Here is a 14120-nt window from a genome sequence, read left to right as displayed (position 1 = left end):
TTGCTGACAGCTCCCTCCACCTGGTCTCCATCACCTCCTGCAGAGAGGTTTGAAGCTGCACCTCTCTACACCTCTACAGTCTTAGTGAAAGGACCCCAAAAGATGTATCTCAAGGACAGACCCATGTGTGTTTAATAACTTACAGCTGTGGAAATGTCCAGGGGCCGAGGAGCTGTTCTTAAGGGGCAAGAATAAGATATCGACTCTCCCCAATGCTGCTGGCCAGATGCTGACTTGCAGTGGAAGGTGTGGGCTGCCCTTTTGCTCAGCTGAAGAGATGGGGGTCTTCAAACCCACTCCTGGCCAAGGCCCTGTGCTGAGTGAGGGACTGTCCTTCCTCACGCATACATTGCACTGCATACGTTTTGCTGTGGTCCTCCCCATCTGCAGGCTCTTCAGACCCAAGACTCCTCCTCAGGTGGAAGTGGAGCCCCCTCAGGCTGCAGAGGCTCCTGGTTCGCTGACACCTGGGAGCTGTTCTCCAGTGAGATGCTGGCTTCTTTCTCTTTCTCTTCCTCCTTCTTTTCACCAGCTTGATCCACCTGGCAGGTGCCCCGTCCCTTGCCACCCAATGTGGCTTTCAATAGCCTACTTCCAGGAGCTGCCCTGGCTGGACCCAGGCAGAGGTAGGCCAGTGGCTTGGGAATTCTGGAAGGTCTTTTCTCAGGCCTGTGGTCTCTGCGGGGCCGGATTCTGGGTCTCAGCTTCAGCTTGTAAATGGATGGGATCTTCTGGGGCTTCCGGAGTGTTCTCTTGCCCTTGCCCAGACATACCCTGGCTTTGTCAGAACTGGGGTCTGAGCCTGAATGTGTGGGAGCCTCCGGGGTGGCAGGCACAGTCAGAGTGGAGCAGTCCTTCGCTCTAGTGGATGACACAGTCCTCACTGGGGTACCCTTGGCAGTCAGGCTTGCCTTTATCCTTGGCCCACTCTCTCTGGATCTTGGCTTCTCTTTGGGGCTTCTTGGGCCCACAGCTGACTTAGGGGGGGCTTCAGAGCCTACCTTCCAGGCTTTCAGATCCACTTTAAGGAGAGGTGGGGGGCCCTGAACCAGTTCTTGGATGACTTTATCATAAGGACCCCCAGATTCAGGCCACCTCCCACCCAGGCTGGGAACATAGACTCCGCTTCGAGGGATGATTTGAGGCCTTGTACCCTGATTACAGGCAGCCCCCACCTCCAGCAGTTTCATGTTGGCCACAATCTCCTCTTCAAGGCTATGGTAGAGAGCTTGCTCTCTGGTCCTCCCCAGGGGCAGAGGGGTGTGCCTCCCTTTCCACTTATGTGTGCCTAAGCTCCTGGGATCCTCAGTCTCTGAAGTAATCTGGATGTCCATCTGGTGGTCCCCATGGCTTGCTTCCACAGAGTGATGCCCTTGTGTGGATATATCCAGGTTCCCTGTGAGGGCCTCTGATGGGATGGATCCTCTCTCCATGGAACCTCCACTTTCATTACCCAAAAAACTTCTTGGAGTTGGGGGTCGGGCAGGGGACAGCCGGATGGGGATCTTGGTGAACCCTTTGCTGGGGGGTGGGGATTGAATAGGCATGGGTTCTCTGAGCTGTGGGGAAGCACCCCGATGCAGAAGCCAGATACTGTGAGGATTGGCTAGGCTGGAGGAACGAGGTGGGGGAGATGGTCCTCTTACTGATGTCCCTTTACTGGTGGCCTCAGGGCTTTGGAGCCTCTGGGAGCTGAGGGCCTTGGTATGTGTTCCTTGGCTATCTGATTCCTTGTGAATCCAAGATGTGGGAGTCCTTCCTCTGGGCAGTTCACCTGGGCATCTATTCTCTCTCTTTCCTGACATGGTCCTCCATAGGTCTGGGCTCCTACAGATAGGTGAGAATTGGGGACCGGGTGACAACGTTCTCTGAGATGGGGTCATTGGCCTCTCTTGTGACCTGCAAAGGAGAAAAACATGCTGGAAAGAGAGACTCAGGACCATCAGAGGCATTTCCCATGGGAGTACCATGAGGTACTAGAGAACCTGTGTTCTTCCCGAGGATGGACCAAGAGGTCCCTATGCAGCTGTTCCTCCTGCCTGTTCTCTCTTGTTCCCCATGCAGCAGATAGAAGTGAAACTTCCAGCCCCAAAGACTGATGATCAGATACCCACATTTGGGGCTGGTCTCAGTCTTAGTTTAATCATGAAATGGAAGGACATTGACTATTGCCATTCCTTTTCTGGGCCTCAGTTTCCTTGGCTACAAAATGGGTAGCTATTTGGAGCAACTAGATGCCCCTTAAGTCCTGGGTGCTGTTTTGATCACAAAACACCTGAAGCTTTTTGTCTTGTTCTGTGGCCCTGGGGTGTGGAGTCCGGGGTCTTGTGCACACTAGGAAAGCATTGTCCCATTGGACTATATAACCCTTTTCTTTTAAATTTGGTTTTGTAATATGGCCCCCCAAAGTGGCCCAGGAAAGACCCAAATTCACAATCCTCCTGTCTTGGCTGCCTGAATGCTAGGACCATAGGCATATGCCATCATACCCGGCATAGATGAAGTTTTGTTGGGGTAGGACATTGTTCCCTTTATCTTGGGACTTGAGCCACTGAGAATATGGAGGAGACCCTTACATGTCCCTCTCTTTACCTTAGTAATGGAGCTGTCTCTCGGAGGGTCCTGGCCCCTGCTCCCCGTTGACCATGGGGTCGGGGAGAAGAGGGAGTGGGGGGCCTCAGCTTTCGGCTAGAAGAGGTGTATGTCCTCCAATCCACTGGAGGCAGTGGGCTCTGTGAGCGGCTGATGGTCATTGTAGGCTGGGGCTGTGAGGGTCCATCCTGCACCTTCACTTCATGCTGCACCGGTGGCCCTGGGGGCTTCAGAAAGCTGCCTGGTTTGTGGGCTACCAACAGAGGCCCCCAGAGAAAGCAGAAGAAAGAAATGTTCAGTTCCTGTTTATGAAACTCATTGTTCCTCCTCTCCACACTGTGAAAGTCTCCTCATTCCTCTTTATAGGCACCAGAGCCTACAGGGGCAGCCCCAGTTTTTACAAAAGGACTCAGAGGACACGATCTGGTCAGAGAACCCAACATCGGGATTTGCTGATAGCTGTGTTGTATAGCCGATCCTCAACTTTTATTCAAGTTGTATGCTTATTCGGGTTTACTTGACGTACTGAAGAGGATTAGGGAAGGACTGAAAACCTTCGAAATCAGTCTTCGGGCTACCAGTGTGGATTCCAGGCCAGACCTGAGCTCTCCTGAGATGGACCTTGGCCAACGCTGTTTCTGCGTGCCTTGCGCGCCACCTTGTGGTGATTCGTAGTATTGCGCCACGACTGCCCTTCTGTCTTCACCCACAGTTCCCGCACAGCTGGAGCCCCTGGGGATCAGGCCTATTTGCCCAATCAGGTGCTACCGTCTCTCTAACTAGCCCCACAGCCAAAAACTCTTGGGGAACTCACAGAGGGACGTACACCGGCAGGGGTCATGTTTGTCCAAATAATGGCCCAGCGTGTCCCAGCCGCCCCCAACACGCACCATCACGTGGCTCCGGAGGATCTGAGGGGGCAAAGATGAGATTGAGAGCCAGTGGAGAGCTTCCCCTATTCCTGTATACTCCTTTACACACGTTTGTGATCGGGAGACAGGATATTTTTCTATTCAGTCTTACCCATGACTGCCTCAGACATTCCTTGTAAAGCGAGACTCAAACCGGGAAACAGAAAGTTTCCTGTTCTGCACCCACAGCTGGGGACGCTCTCTTTGCTACACAGGGGTTTGCACTTGTCTCTGCTTGCAATTGATATGGGACCCTCACGCCTCTGTGATGCAACAGAGACGGTGGGAGTTCTGTCCAACTCTGTAATGAGACAAGTCCCATAGTCTTTCCAGACTTTAATTTCCATGGTTCAAAAGTGGGACCACAAATTCCTGGCCTATACCCACATCACAAGACTAGTATCCCAGCATCTGGGGGGGGGGGCTCAGGTGGCTGGCTGTGCTCCCAGGTATGCTCTATGCCCAAGGAAAGGCCTTGGTCATGCCCAACTGCTGACCACACCCCTGAGCACAGACATCTCTGGGGAGGTGACGTTAGGCATGGGGAAGGGCAAGTAGAAAACCCATCCCAGACCTATACTGCTGTTCACTCTACAGAATGGATGGGTCCAGGGTCTCAGTGGTGTACTTTGGGATCCACATGGCTGGGGCCACACACTGAACACAAACCCAGGTTCTCAGGTCTCTCACTCTGCCCTATCCTGTGGAATGGAAAAGTAAGAGTACTTTTTTTTTTTTTTTTTTTGTAGACCCTATTTCTGCCTGTGGGCATCCTGTAGATTCATTCTGATGGAGGTGGTGGAGGGTGGTGGTTCCAGCTACATTTGAAGGGAGGATGGGATAGCCTTGTCAACTTTGCCTAGACTCTCCTGGAAAATTCCAAGGTAGGGGAGAGCCTCAAGGTCTGGTGACTTGGGGTCTATGATGGCTGGCTTCCTGTCCTTGCCCTCAGGCTTAGCCAGGGTTCTATGGGAGGAAACCCCATTTCGCTGACCCTGGATGTCCCTCCCTTAGGCTCCACTTACCCTGATGAAGATGAGAGTGTTGGAGTCCCCTACTCGGTACTTCCCCTCAGATATCTTGACCATGGAGAACTGTACTGGGCATGTGCAATGGCTCACGAGCTTCTGCACCTGTGGGCAATGGCAGAGACTCAGTCCTCTTCTCTGTCTGAGTACCCAAGTCCATTCACGTACTGGGTCAAGCTAAATGGAGCACCTGTCTGCCTCTAGACAGCCCCCTCCCCAAGGCCGGTGCTGAAGTCAGGGCTGGGGGCTGAGAGGTAAGTAGGAAGAGGAAGGCTTTACAGAACCCATCAGTGTAACAGCTGGAGCACCTCACTGTGGCCCTCTTCCCCTTCTGACGAGGGATACAGTGGGTTGTGCTCTTTGACCAGCATGGGGCAGAGTCCTGTGTGTTGCATCACAGGCCTTCTGCTAAGAAACCTTCCTGAAGGATTGCTTGGGCTCATGACTTAGAGACCACGTCTGGCAGCCTTGCAAGGGAAGGGAAAGAGAAGAGCAAAATAGAAGAGGAGAAGAGAGGGGAGCGGAGGAGAGAAAAGTGGAAGAACAAAGGGGGAGCCCTCCAGGAGCTCCCTTTTCCCCAGTGGCAGGAATGGGGCTAGCCTCAGGGAAGTGCCGCCTCCTGGGATGGGATTCTACTCTGGAACCTGCTCCACACACTTGATGTTGGTTCACTTAATTCTCAAAGCCGTCCCAGAAAATGGCTACTGTGCCCCAGTACACTACATGCAGGTGAACGGAAGATCGGAAAGGTTAAACGATTTGCCCAAAACTACACGGTGGTGTTAGCTGGTAACGAGGATGCCATGTCCTTGGCACCTAGCCCACAGGGCTAAATGAGAGGTGTGCAGTGCTAGGCTGGTGCAAAGGCAGTGAATGGCGATGGCCACTGTCACATGTGGTAAGTGTAGGGGCTCTGAGTGGAGCACGAGAGGACTGGGGAAGAGGAGGGCAGGGCACAAGCTGGGCCTGAGGGCATGGCCGGGCGCCTCACCATCTGGTCCAGGTTGTGGAAGTGGCAAGGCCTGCGGACAGGGGGTGCGGGTGGTGGAGGATCCGGCGAGGGCAGGGCCAGCTCACGCCGCAGCTCCTCATCAATCTCCTCTTCCAGATGGACCAGGGCCGGCGCCGCCACACCGAAACGCCAGGCGCGGCGACCCAGCTCCAGCAGACACAACAGCACGCTCTTCACGTTCTTGCGGAGCACCAGGTCCTCTGTCTCGAACATCAGCACCTCTGGTGTGGGACAAAGGAGAGAAGGGGACGTGGGTGGCTTAAGTGCTCCGCTAGAGACCATCCCAAGGCAGGGGTAGCAGACACAGGAGGGTGGCTCGGATTCCAGCATCTCGGGGTGAGGAGGCGCCTGGAAGGGATGCGTCCACACAAGGCAGCCAGGCTAACTGCAGAGGCTGGTGAGTGGGTAAAGTATTTGGAGCCTGATTTGAGCCTAGGGCAGGGAAGAGGACATTCTCTATCCTGCTCTCTGATCCACTTAGCCACCAAGAAGATTTCAGGAGCAAGAAGCAGTTTCTTCCTCTTCTTACCCATCCTGCGGATACCCCAAATTCAGCTTTAGATAACCAGGCCGACTTGACTATAGGCTCTGGGTAACTCACCCTATAATGGCTCTGACTTGACTACAGGCTATGAGACCTTTGGCTAGTTCCAGAGTCCCAGATTTTATCTTCTCAAAAATGAGGGTGTAGCCCATCTCAACAGAAAGCAACAGTTGTTTGGGGGTTCGGTGATGGGAATGATACATAAGCTACATCTCCAGCCAGATCACTAGCTTTGGTTCACCTCTGACCAGCCCCTCACCTCCTTGCCACCAGCCAGGAGTCCAAACCTGACCCTTCCCCTGTCTCAGCACAGTTACCTTTGGTCTGGAGAATTGTGCAATCACACCTAATCCCATTCCTGGGTTCCAGGCAAACAACTGCTGCTGCCTGAACTCTACAAATCCCTGCAGGCATGTGTCCCTCCCTGTAGAGTGCTCCCCCACTCCTGGCATTTGTACCATCTTTTAATAAAGAGGTTCTCAACCTGTGGGTCATGACCCCATTGGTGTCCCACATCAGATATTCATGTTGTGATTCATAACAATAGCAAAACTACAGTCATGAAGTAGCCACGAAATGATTTTATGGTTGGGGTCACAGCAACATGAGGGTTGCAGCATGAGGAACATTGAGAACCACTGCTCTAGTCCCCCATGTTCACTGGCCAGCTTCTCCCAGTTTATCCGCCTTTCTGGTGCTTTGCCATTGCCCTCTCCCCCCCCCCCCCCCCCCCCCGCCCGTGCCTAGTTAATTCTCTTCCCCAAATTTCTCTCCTTACCCCAAATCTCCTCTCTCTTGTTGCCCTTGCTGGTGTCCACAACTATATCATCAAGCTGCTCATTCCCATTCTGGATCCGATATTAATACACTTGACTTTGAAGCACACATCCCCCTGGGGCTATAATTCCTGAATCTATCCATCTGTCTGCCTTCCTAGGCCATGCATTCCTGGGCATTGGACCCTATTCTTCTCAGTCCTTGGTACCCAGCATGCACTGGGAGCAGAAAAGGTGATTCATACACCTTCACGGATTGAGCCATCAACAGATGTCTATTGATCATCGCTGTGTGTTTACAGGAAGGATTTACTGTGAGGTGAAGAAACTGATGCACAGAAAGAGGAGCTACCTCATGGAAAAATCTAGAAGAATACCTCAACGCCTGACCCCCGGACCCGGCTTAGCTTGAGCCTCCAAGGGATGCATGCCCCCATGAGATAAGGGTCTGAGACGGACGTGTTACCTTGGATGCCCATCTCCTTGCGACACCACTGGATGAAGTTGGAGATGTTGTCCCTGGCCTGGAAAGTGCCCGGCTGAGCAGCCCCATTGCAGAAAACGCCAGCCTGGGGCATGGGAATCTTTGGAGCTCGGTCAGGTGCCTCAGCCAGGAAGGCCAGAGCAGCCTCTGTGACAGTGTTGGCATGCCGGCACAGCACCAGGCCAGTCTCCAGCACCTGCAGGAAGTTGGCTGCATCAATGTCCAACCCGTACAGATCCCGAAGCCACTCAGCCAGGTCTTCCTTCATGGCCTCCAGATACTGCTCGCTGGACTTGAAGGGCCGGATGCTGCGCACGGGAGGCCCTGGGGTCCTGGGCCTCCTCCTGGGTCCCCTATGCTGAGACATTGCTGGAACGGAAATACAGGAGGAAGTAGGAGCCTCCTGTCCCCTACTGCTGTCTCTCTACTCTTGCTACAGGCTAGGTCAAGGTCCTGGACCACTTCTCCTTGGCTCAATGGGGTCCCTTTCTACCCTCTGAGAGCCCAGGGCTTCTGGCTCTGCAGCTTGCTGCTGGCTTCAGCCTCTGGGCCAGGCCCAGCCCCCACTGCCCACATTCCTTAGTCCCTGCCTGAACTTTCCCTTTGGTGGCCCTGCAAGCGACCTCACTCTCAGTTGCCCAGTCCACTCAGCTCAGCGCTCCCCCAGGACTGGTGGAAGTGAGAGCATTCCTCTCTTCCCAGGGCCAGGTGGGTCATCCGCTGCCTCCAAGCAGCCCTCCACTGTCACCAGCCAGGGAGCCCGGAAAAGCATCCAGGCTGTGGCCTCGCCGCCGCTGCTCTGCTTTCTTTCCTCTCCTTGGAGACAGCAGCTGCTACAAACACTCCTTGTTAACACTCTTCCTTCCAGCAGCCAAGCGCCTGTGTCCTGCTGAGAGGCCTGAGCAGAGGGAGCAGGGCAGGGAGGCTGGGGCAGGGTTCTTGTACCCACTGACTCCTCGTGGGGGGAGGTTGAGGAAGGTGGGGGAGAAGTGCAGAGAGATAGGGCTTAGAGATCATTGAACACTGAGGAATGAATGAGCAGGAGGGAGAGAGAGAGACAGCAATAGAGACCCAAGATAGGAGTTTTGCCCTACATCCCTTTGGGGGTGGCATACCCTCCCTGGTCTCTCTGTGCCTTAGTTTCTCAACTGTCAGATGGGAAGGACAATCTCTACCCTTCTGGGGTGTTGCGAGGAACAAAAGAGTAGTGTGTGTGAAAGCACCAGACCCTTAGACCACGCAGGCACAGCCTGGGTGAGCCCCAGCTCTCACCAGCAGCCCTGTCTACGTACTGGAGAATCTGTTCCATCCCTGCTCCTAGAACAGGGATGAGTCTTCTAGAACAGTCTCATCCCCTAGTCACGGCGATGCATTCATTCAGCAAAGATTTCTTTTTTGTTTGTTATTTTGCTGTTGTTTGGTTTTTTTTGGAGACAGGGTTTCTCTGTGTAGCCTTGGCTGTCCTGGAACTCTTATCTGTGGACCAGGCTGGCCTCAAACTCACAGAGACTCACCTGCCTCTGCCTCCTGAGTGCTGGGATTAAAGGTGTGCACCACCAGTGCCCGGCTTAACAAAGATTTCTTAAGCCTCTACTATGTACCAGACACTATCATGGGGCTGAGTATACAGCAATAAACAAAACACCACTTGCCTGAACTTACGGAGGCTACTTATATGGTACTGGGTGATGGGTGGTAGATGGACAAATAAGTCTGGCTAGGAGTTCTAGCACACACCTGTAATTTCAGCAGCTGGGAAGCAGAGGCAGGATTGAGAGTTCAAGTCCAGCCTACATAGCAAATTCAAGTCTAGATTGGAATACATGGTAAGGCCCTGCCTCAAAAACCAAAAGATGAAACAAATAACAAAATAAATGTGCAGTAAGTCAGGCAGTGATAAATATTGGGAGAATAATACAGGGAGAGTGGGTGGCTTTATGGAAGGGGACACCTTCCATAAAGGGAAGGCCTTGATGCTAAGCTGTCATCTGGGCAGAGAGCTGAGAGAAGTGAGGACATGAGTTCACATGAGGAATGAGAGCAGCCAGTGCACTGGCTTGGAGGCAGGAGCATGCTTGGTATGTTCTAAGAATAGCAATACTAAAAAAAGAAAGAAAGAATAGCAAAAAGAGGTGGGGGGGGGGCTGGAGAGATGGTTCAGCAGTAGTTAAGAGGGATTGTTGTTCATCCAGAGGACCTGGGTTTGGTCCCCAGCATCCACTCCTGGGAATCTGATGCCCTCTCCTGGCCTCCATGGGTACCTGCACACATGTGGCATACAAACACACATGTATGTAAGTTTAAAAAATTGAGTTTTAAGAAAGTGAAGTGGTCTGGAGAGACAGTTCAGCAGTTAAGAGCTCTGGCTGCTCCTGCAGAGGATTTGAGTTCAGTTCCCAGCACCCACAAGACAGCTGACAGCTACTGGTAATTCCGGTTCGAGGGATCAGACACCCTCTTCTGGCCTCTGCTGCCACCAGGCATGCACATGGTATGCATACACATATGTAGGCAAACACTCAAACACATAAAATAAAAATAAATAAATTGTTTAAGGGGGGGTGGGCTGGAGAGGTGGCTCAGAGATTAAGAGTACTGGCTGCTCTTCCCAAAGACCTGGGTTTGATTCCCACATGGCAGCTCAGAACCATCTGTGACTCCAGCTGCAGGGGATCCAACATCCTCTTCTGGCCTCCATGGACATCAAGCCAAGAATGTGTGTGGTATGCAGACATACATGCAGGCACGTAAAATAAACAAACAGATAAATAAATAAGTTTTGAAAAGAATAGTAAAAAGAAGGCAGACATGTGACTGAGAAGAAATGAGGCCCCAAGACAGGACCTGGCAGGTGAATGCAGACAGGGCCTGGCAGGTGAGTGCAGATAAGGCCTGGTGGGTGAATACAGACAGAAGAGGGCCTGGTGGATGAATGCAGACAGGGCCTGGCAGGTGAACACCAAGATGCATTTTCTCCTGGTAAAATGTCAACTGTACTAGAGTTCAGGGCAGAGGAGGGACGTGCCCTGACTCAGCAGTTGTGTGGAGGGACTCCCGAACTACAGGTGTTACTGGACAACATTTGAAATTCTGGCAGCACCCAAGGAGGAACAGTGGTAGCTTAGACCAGGAGATGACAAGTGGCCACATTCCATGTAGCTCCTAGAGAGTTCATAAGATTGGTCTAAACAAGTGTTCAGCCTTGGCACTCTGAGACTCTGGTTAGCTAGACATAAGTTTTTGTAAATCTGGAAAGCATAACTGACATAACTATAGAAATAACACTCATGGGTGACTATTAATCTGTAAGTCTTATCTATCTAAATAACCTAAGGACTAAGTGTAACTTGAGTTTTCCTGCCCGGCCCACAATCAGGACAAATCTCTCTCACCTGCCAGTCCCACAGCCGCTTAAACCCGACCAAGTAAACACAGAGACTTATATTGGTTACAAACTGTATGGCCATGGCAGGCTTCTTGCAAACTGTTCTTACAGCTTAAATTAATCCATTTCCATTAATCTATACCTTGCCACATGGCTCGTGGCTTACCAGCATCTTCACATGCTGTTTGTCATCCTGGCGGCTGGCAGTGTCTCTGACTCAGCCTTCCACTTCCCAGCTTTATTCTCCTCCTTGTGCCATTTATACTTCCTGCCTGGCCTCTGGCCAATCAGTGATTTATTTATTGACCAATCAGAGCAACACATTTGCCATACAGAACATCCCACAGCACTTCCCCCATTTTTTTTTTCAAAAAGGAAGGTTTTAACCTTAACAAAGTAAAATTACATATAATTTGGGAATTTGGGCATAGCTTCTCTTATTACTTCCTGCTGGAGGGGGGCACTGTATCTTATGGGGACACAAAGAAAATTTTAGGATCATGGAGTAGTCCGTGAGGCTGTATCGTCTGAGCCAGTTGCCTTTAAACCGTTCTGGATGTTGGATCATCTGGGCCATGGTGTCATCAGAGACCTTTCAGGGGGTCTTGGCTGGTCAAACCTGATGTATCTTAATCTGGAACAAATCCATAGCCTTTGGCTTTCTGTGGGAACAAAAGCAGAGTCTCCTTTCCAAAGCAACACATCCTTACAACTAAATTTTGAAGTCAAGGTATCTTTAAAATACACATTTTGGCATAACTCAACAACTTTTACAATCAAATGTTTTTCTGCAGTTAAAAATCCCAAAGACAACACAATCCAGATTCTCTGTGTAATATTCATCTTTACGTGACTTATTTTTTATATTAATTTTACTGTCTCTTTAAAGACTTTATTTTTTAAAACTATGTATTTGTTTCTATAACTGTATATATTACCTTTTTTTGTCTCTTTCAAGCCTACGTATATTTTACACACATTGTAAACTATTACATCTGAATCTGTCTTATTGTGAATCTATTGCTGTAAACTGCAGCAGCTGTGGCTGCTGGCTCCGCCCACCTCAGCTTCCCAACATGGTGGTGGTTTCCCGCCAGCTCTGGGAGCTATCGTGGGTCTATGCTTTTATCCAAGCAGCGTGTAGCCCAGAAACCTCATTTTTTTGTTTTGTACTAGCAAAGGCTAAATCCACCACGCAGCTTAATGTGCTGCTTGCAGAGGCCTCATTCCCGCCAAACTGCAGGTTGAGCATGCACACCAGAAACCCACAAGTAGCTCAAACCGGCAGCTGCTGCTCATTTGAGAGAGACAATTAGGAAGCTGTTTTTAGCTCCGTTTTAGAATCTTTTTTCTCAGTTTTTAGGTGGAAACTCTTGCCACCACGTTGGACGCCATTTGTGGCTTGAGTTTTCCTGCCTGGCCCACAGTCAGGACAAATCTCTCTCACCTGCCAGTCCCACAGCTGCTCAGACCCGACCAAGTAAACACAGAGACTTATATTGGTTACAAACTGTATGGCCGTGGCAGGCTTCTTGCTAACTGTTCTTACAGCTTAAATTAATCCATTTCCATTAATCTATACCTTGCCACATGGCTCGTGGCTTACCGGCATCTTCACATGCTGTTTGTCATCGTGGCGGCTGGCAGTGTCTCTCTGACTCAGCCTTCCGCTTCCCAGCTTTATTCTCCTCCTTGTCCCGCCTATACTTCCTGCCTAGCCAATGGCCAATCAGTGTTTTATTTATTGACTAATTAGCAACACATTTGCCATACAGAACATCCCACAGCAACTAAGGCTTCACATTAGCAAGGTAAGCAATCTTTAAACCAAGGTACAGTATAAGGACAATGACCTCAAAATTGTGACAATACACAAAATACCCCTTAAATGGAGATAGAAATGTATAGTGCAATAGGACAACACTATCCTTAATATGTATCAATATACAAAATATCCTAAACAGAGATAGAACATACATATAGCATGGTGAATATAATTTCACATTTATATCAATATATAAAATATTTCAAATAGGAGTAGGAATATATTTACAATATGACAATCAAGTTTTGAATTTGTATCAATATACAAATTATCTTAAATAGGAGCAGAAAAATAGTTTGCATTTCTATCAATATACAAGAATCCATATCAGTGCAAATTATCTAAGGCTGATAGTTTGCTAAATTAGTTTACTAGTATATATAATAATCTCCTTAATATACTATACCTATCCATTCTCCTTTTTCCTTTCCCAAAAAAGAATCCTGAATCTAAGTTCTATTGTTCCCCCCAACCCTGTAACAATTTACCCATATCCCTGAGAGAAATGAAAGCTTTTAGGAGAGGGGGCATTGTTTTCTTAAAATTGCTTTCTGCTGTTGAGGGGGTGACAGTATCTCTGTGGTATCCTGTAAGAAAGCCAAATGGTTAAGTCTCAGTAGGACTAATTGTAATGTTTATAGCCAGTCTCAGAATAATGGGTAAGGTTAACTGGGGTTCTGGCTAGAAATGTAATATGATGGACCATCTCATCTTGGAAATGTTCTGAAGAGTTTGCAGTCCAAAGTGTTTTTTGGTTCAATGGCATCATTACGGACTGGGAAGAGTTGTTGTTGTAGGGCCCCATCTTCCTTTTGGAGACTTTAGAGATCGCCTGTGAAGCATATTGGTACCAATAGGTTCTTCCCTTCTGCTATAGATGTCTGGGTGTCCAAGTCCTTTTGATTTCTTGAAGATGGGTATTCCTATTATCCTGTAAAGACAAAAAACAGACCCAACCTTTGTTAGTTGAGTTTTCCTTAAAACTTATAGAATCCTCATATCGGTGGATGAACTATTACTTCTCCTCATCAATGGATTTCTCCTGTTCAAATTAATTTTTTAATTAACTTTGTTGATATCCATAGCTTTTCTTCTCCTGCAGAAGCAAAAGCAAAACCCCTTCCCCAACATAGGACATATCCTGGTTTCCATTCCGAGGTCAACATATCTTTGAAGTAAACTGGTCGGTTTAGCTCAGGAGTTTTTTCTGTTGTTCAGTGTCTCTCTGCAGCTGTTGTCCCTTTCTCATCAGCATGGAGAAAATCCAAGGTTAATAAAGCATTATGCAATCTATTTCTAAGGGTCATTGTTACCTCTTTCTGTTTATTTAGCATATTCTTTAAAGTTTGATTAGGTCTTTCTATGACTGTTTGGCCTGTGGGATTGTGTGGTACACCTGTAACATGTTTTTATTGTAAGAAGCAAAAAACTGTTTCATTTTATTTGAGACATATGCTGGAGCATTGTCAGTCTTAATTTGTACAGGTATTCCCATGATGGCCACAACTTCTAAAAGGTGTGTAATTACAGACTCAGCCATTTCAGAACTCATAGACATTGCCT

General features: G+C 49.4%; 1 protein-coding gene and 1 long non-coding RNA gene across 5 annotated transcripts; one reads left to right on the top strand and one right to left on the bottom strand.

Moving 5' to 3' along the window:
- Window positions 1-109: 109 nt before the first annotated feature.
- On the bottom strand, window positions 110-13823 carry Gas2l2 (growth arrest specific 2 like 2). Its single transcript, XM_052756500.1, has 6 exons — window positions 7330-13823; window positions 5523-5764; window positions 4529-4636; window positions 3407-3503; window positions 2593-2845; window positions 110-1899 (listed from the first exon to the last, which is right to left on the bottom strand). The coding sequence occupies exons 1-6, from the start codon at window positions 7712-7714 to the stop codon at window positions 396-398; spliced, it is 2589 nt and encodes an 862-aa protein (XP_052612460.1). The 5' UTR covers window positions 7715-13823; the 3' UTR covers window positions 110-395.
- Window positions 513-7336, top strand: LOC128121659 (uncharacterized). Of its 4 annotated transcripts, XR_008222231.1 has the most exons (6): window positions 513-626; window positions 2959-3353; window positions 4253-4387; window positions 4518-4785; window positions 5640-5738; window positions 7166-7336. It is a non-coding gene; the product is annotated as an uncharacterized LOC128121659 (long non-coding RNA). The 4 variants fall into 4 exon arrangements; XR_008222229.1 differs by lacking the exon at window positions 513-626 and having other exon boundaries at window positions 2730-3353; window positions 4518-4564; XR_008222228.1 differs by lacking the exon at window positions 513-626 and having other exon boundaries at window positions 2730-3353.
- Window positions 13824-14120: the final 297 nt, after the last annotated feature.

This window comes from Peromyscus californicus, unplaced genomic scaffold (assembly GCF_007827085.1).
Source record: "Peromyscus californicus insignis strain IS unplaced genomic scaffold, ASM782708v3 Scaffold_3__1_contigs__length_106647218, whole genome shotgun sequence".
NCBI lineage: Eukaryota > Metazoa > Chordata > Mammalia > Rodentia > Cricetidae > Peromyscus > Peromyscus californicus.
The sequence above is the reverse complement of the archived record's forward strand: the minus strand, read 5'-3'. Positions and strand labels throughout refer to the sequence as shown.

What these genes read in the sequence shown, in the direction of transcription:
- Gas2l2 (XM_052756500.1), bottom strand. Translation starts at nt 7,714, where the DNA reads ATGTCTCAGCATAGGGGACCCAGGAGGAGGCCCAGGACCCCAGGGCCT. An exon ending in CAAGGAGATGGGCATCCAAG is followed by an intron (nt 5,765 to 7,329) that starts GTAACACGTCCG and finishes GTCCCACACCAG; the next exon opens with AGGTGCTGATGTTCGAGACA. An exon ending in CTGCCGGTGTACGTCCCTCT is followed by an intron (nt 2,846 to 3,406) that starts GTGAGTTCCCCA and finishes CTCTGTTGGTAG; the next exon opens with CCCACAAACCAGGCAGCTTT.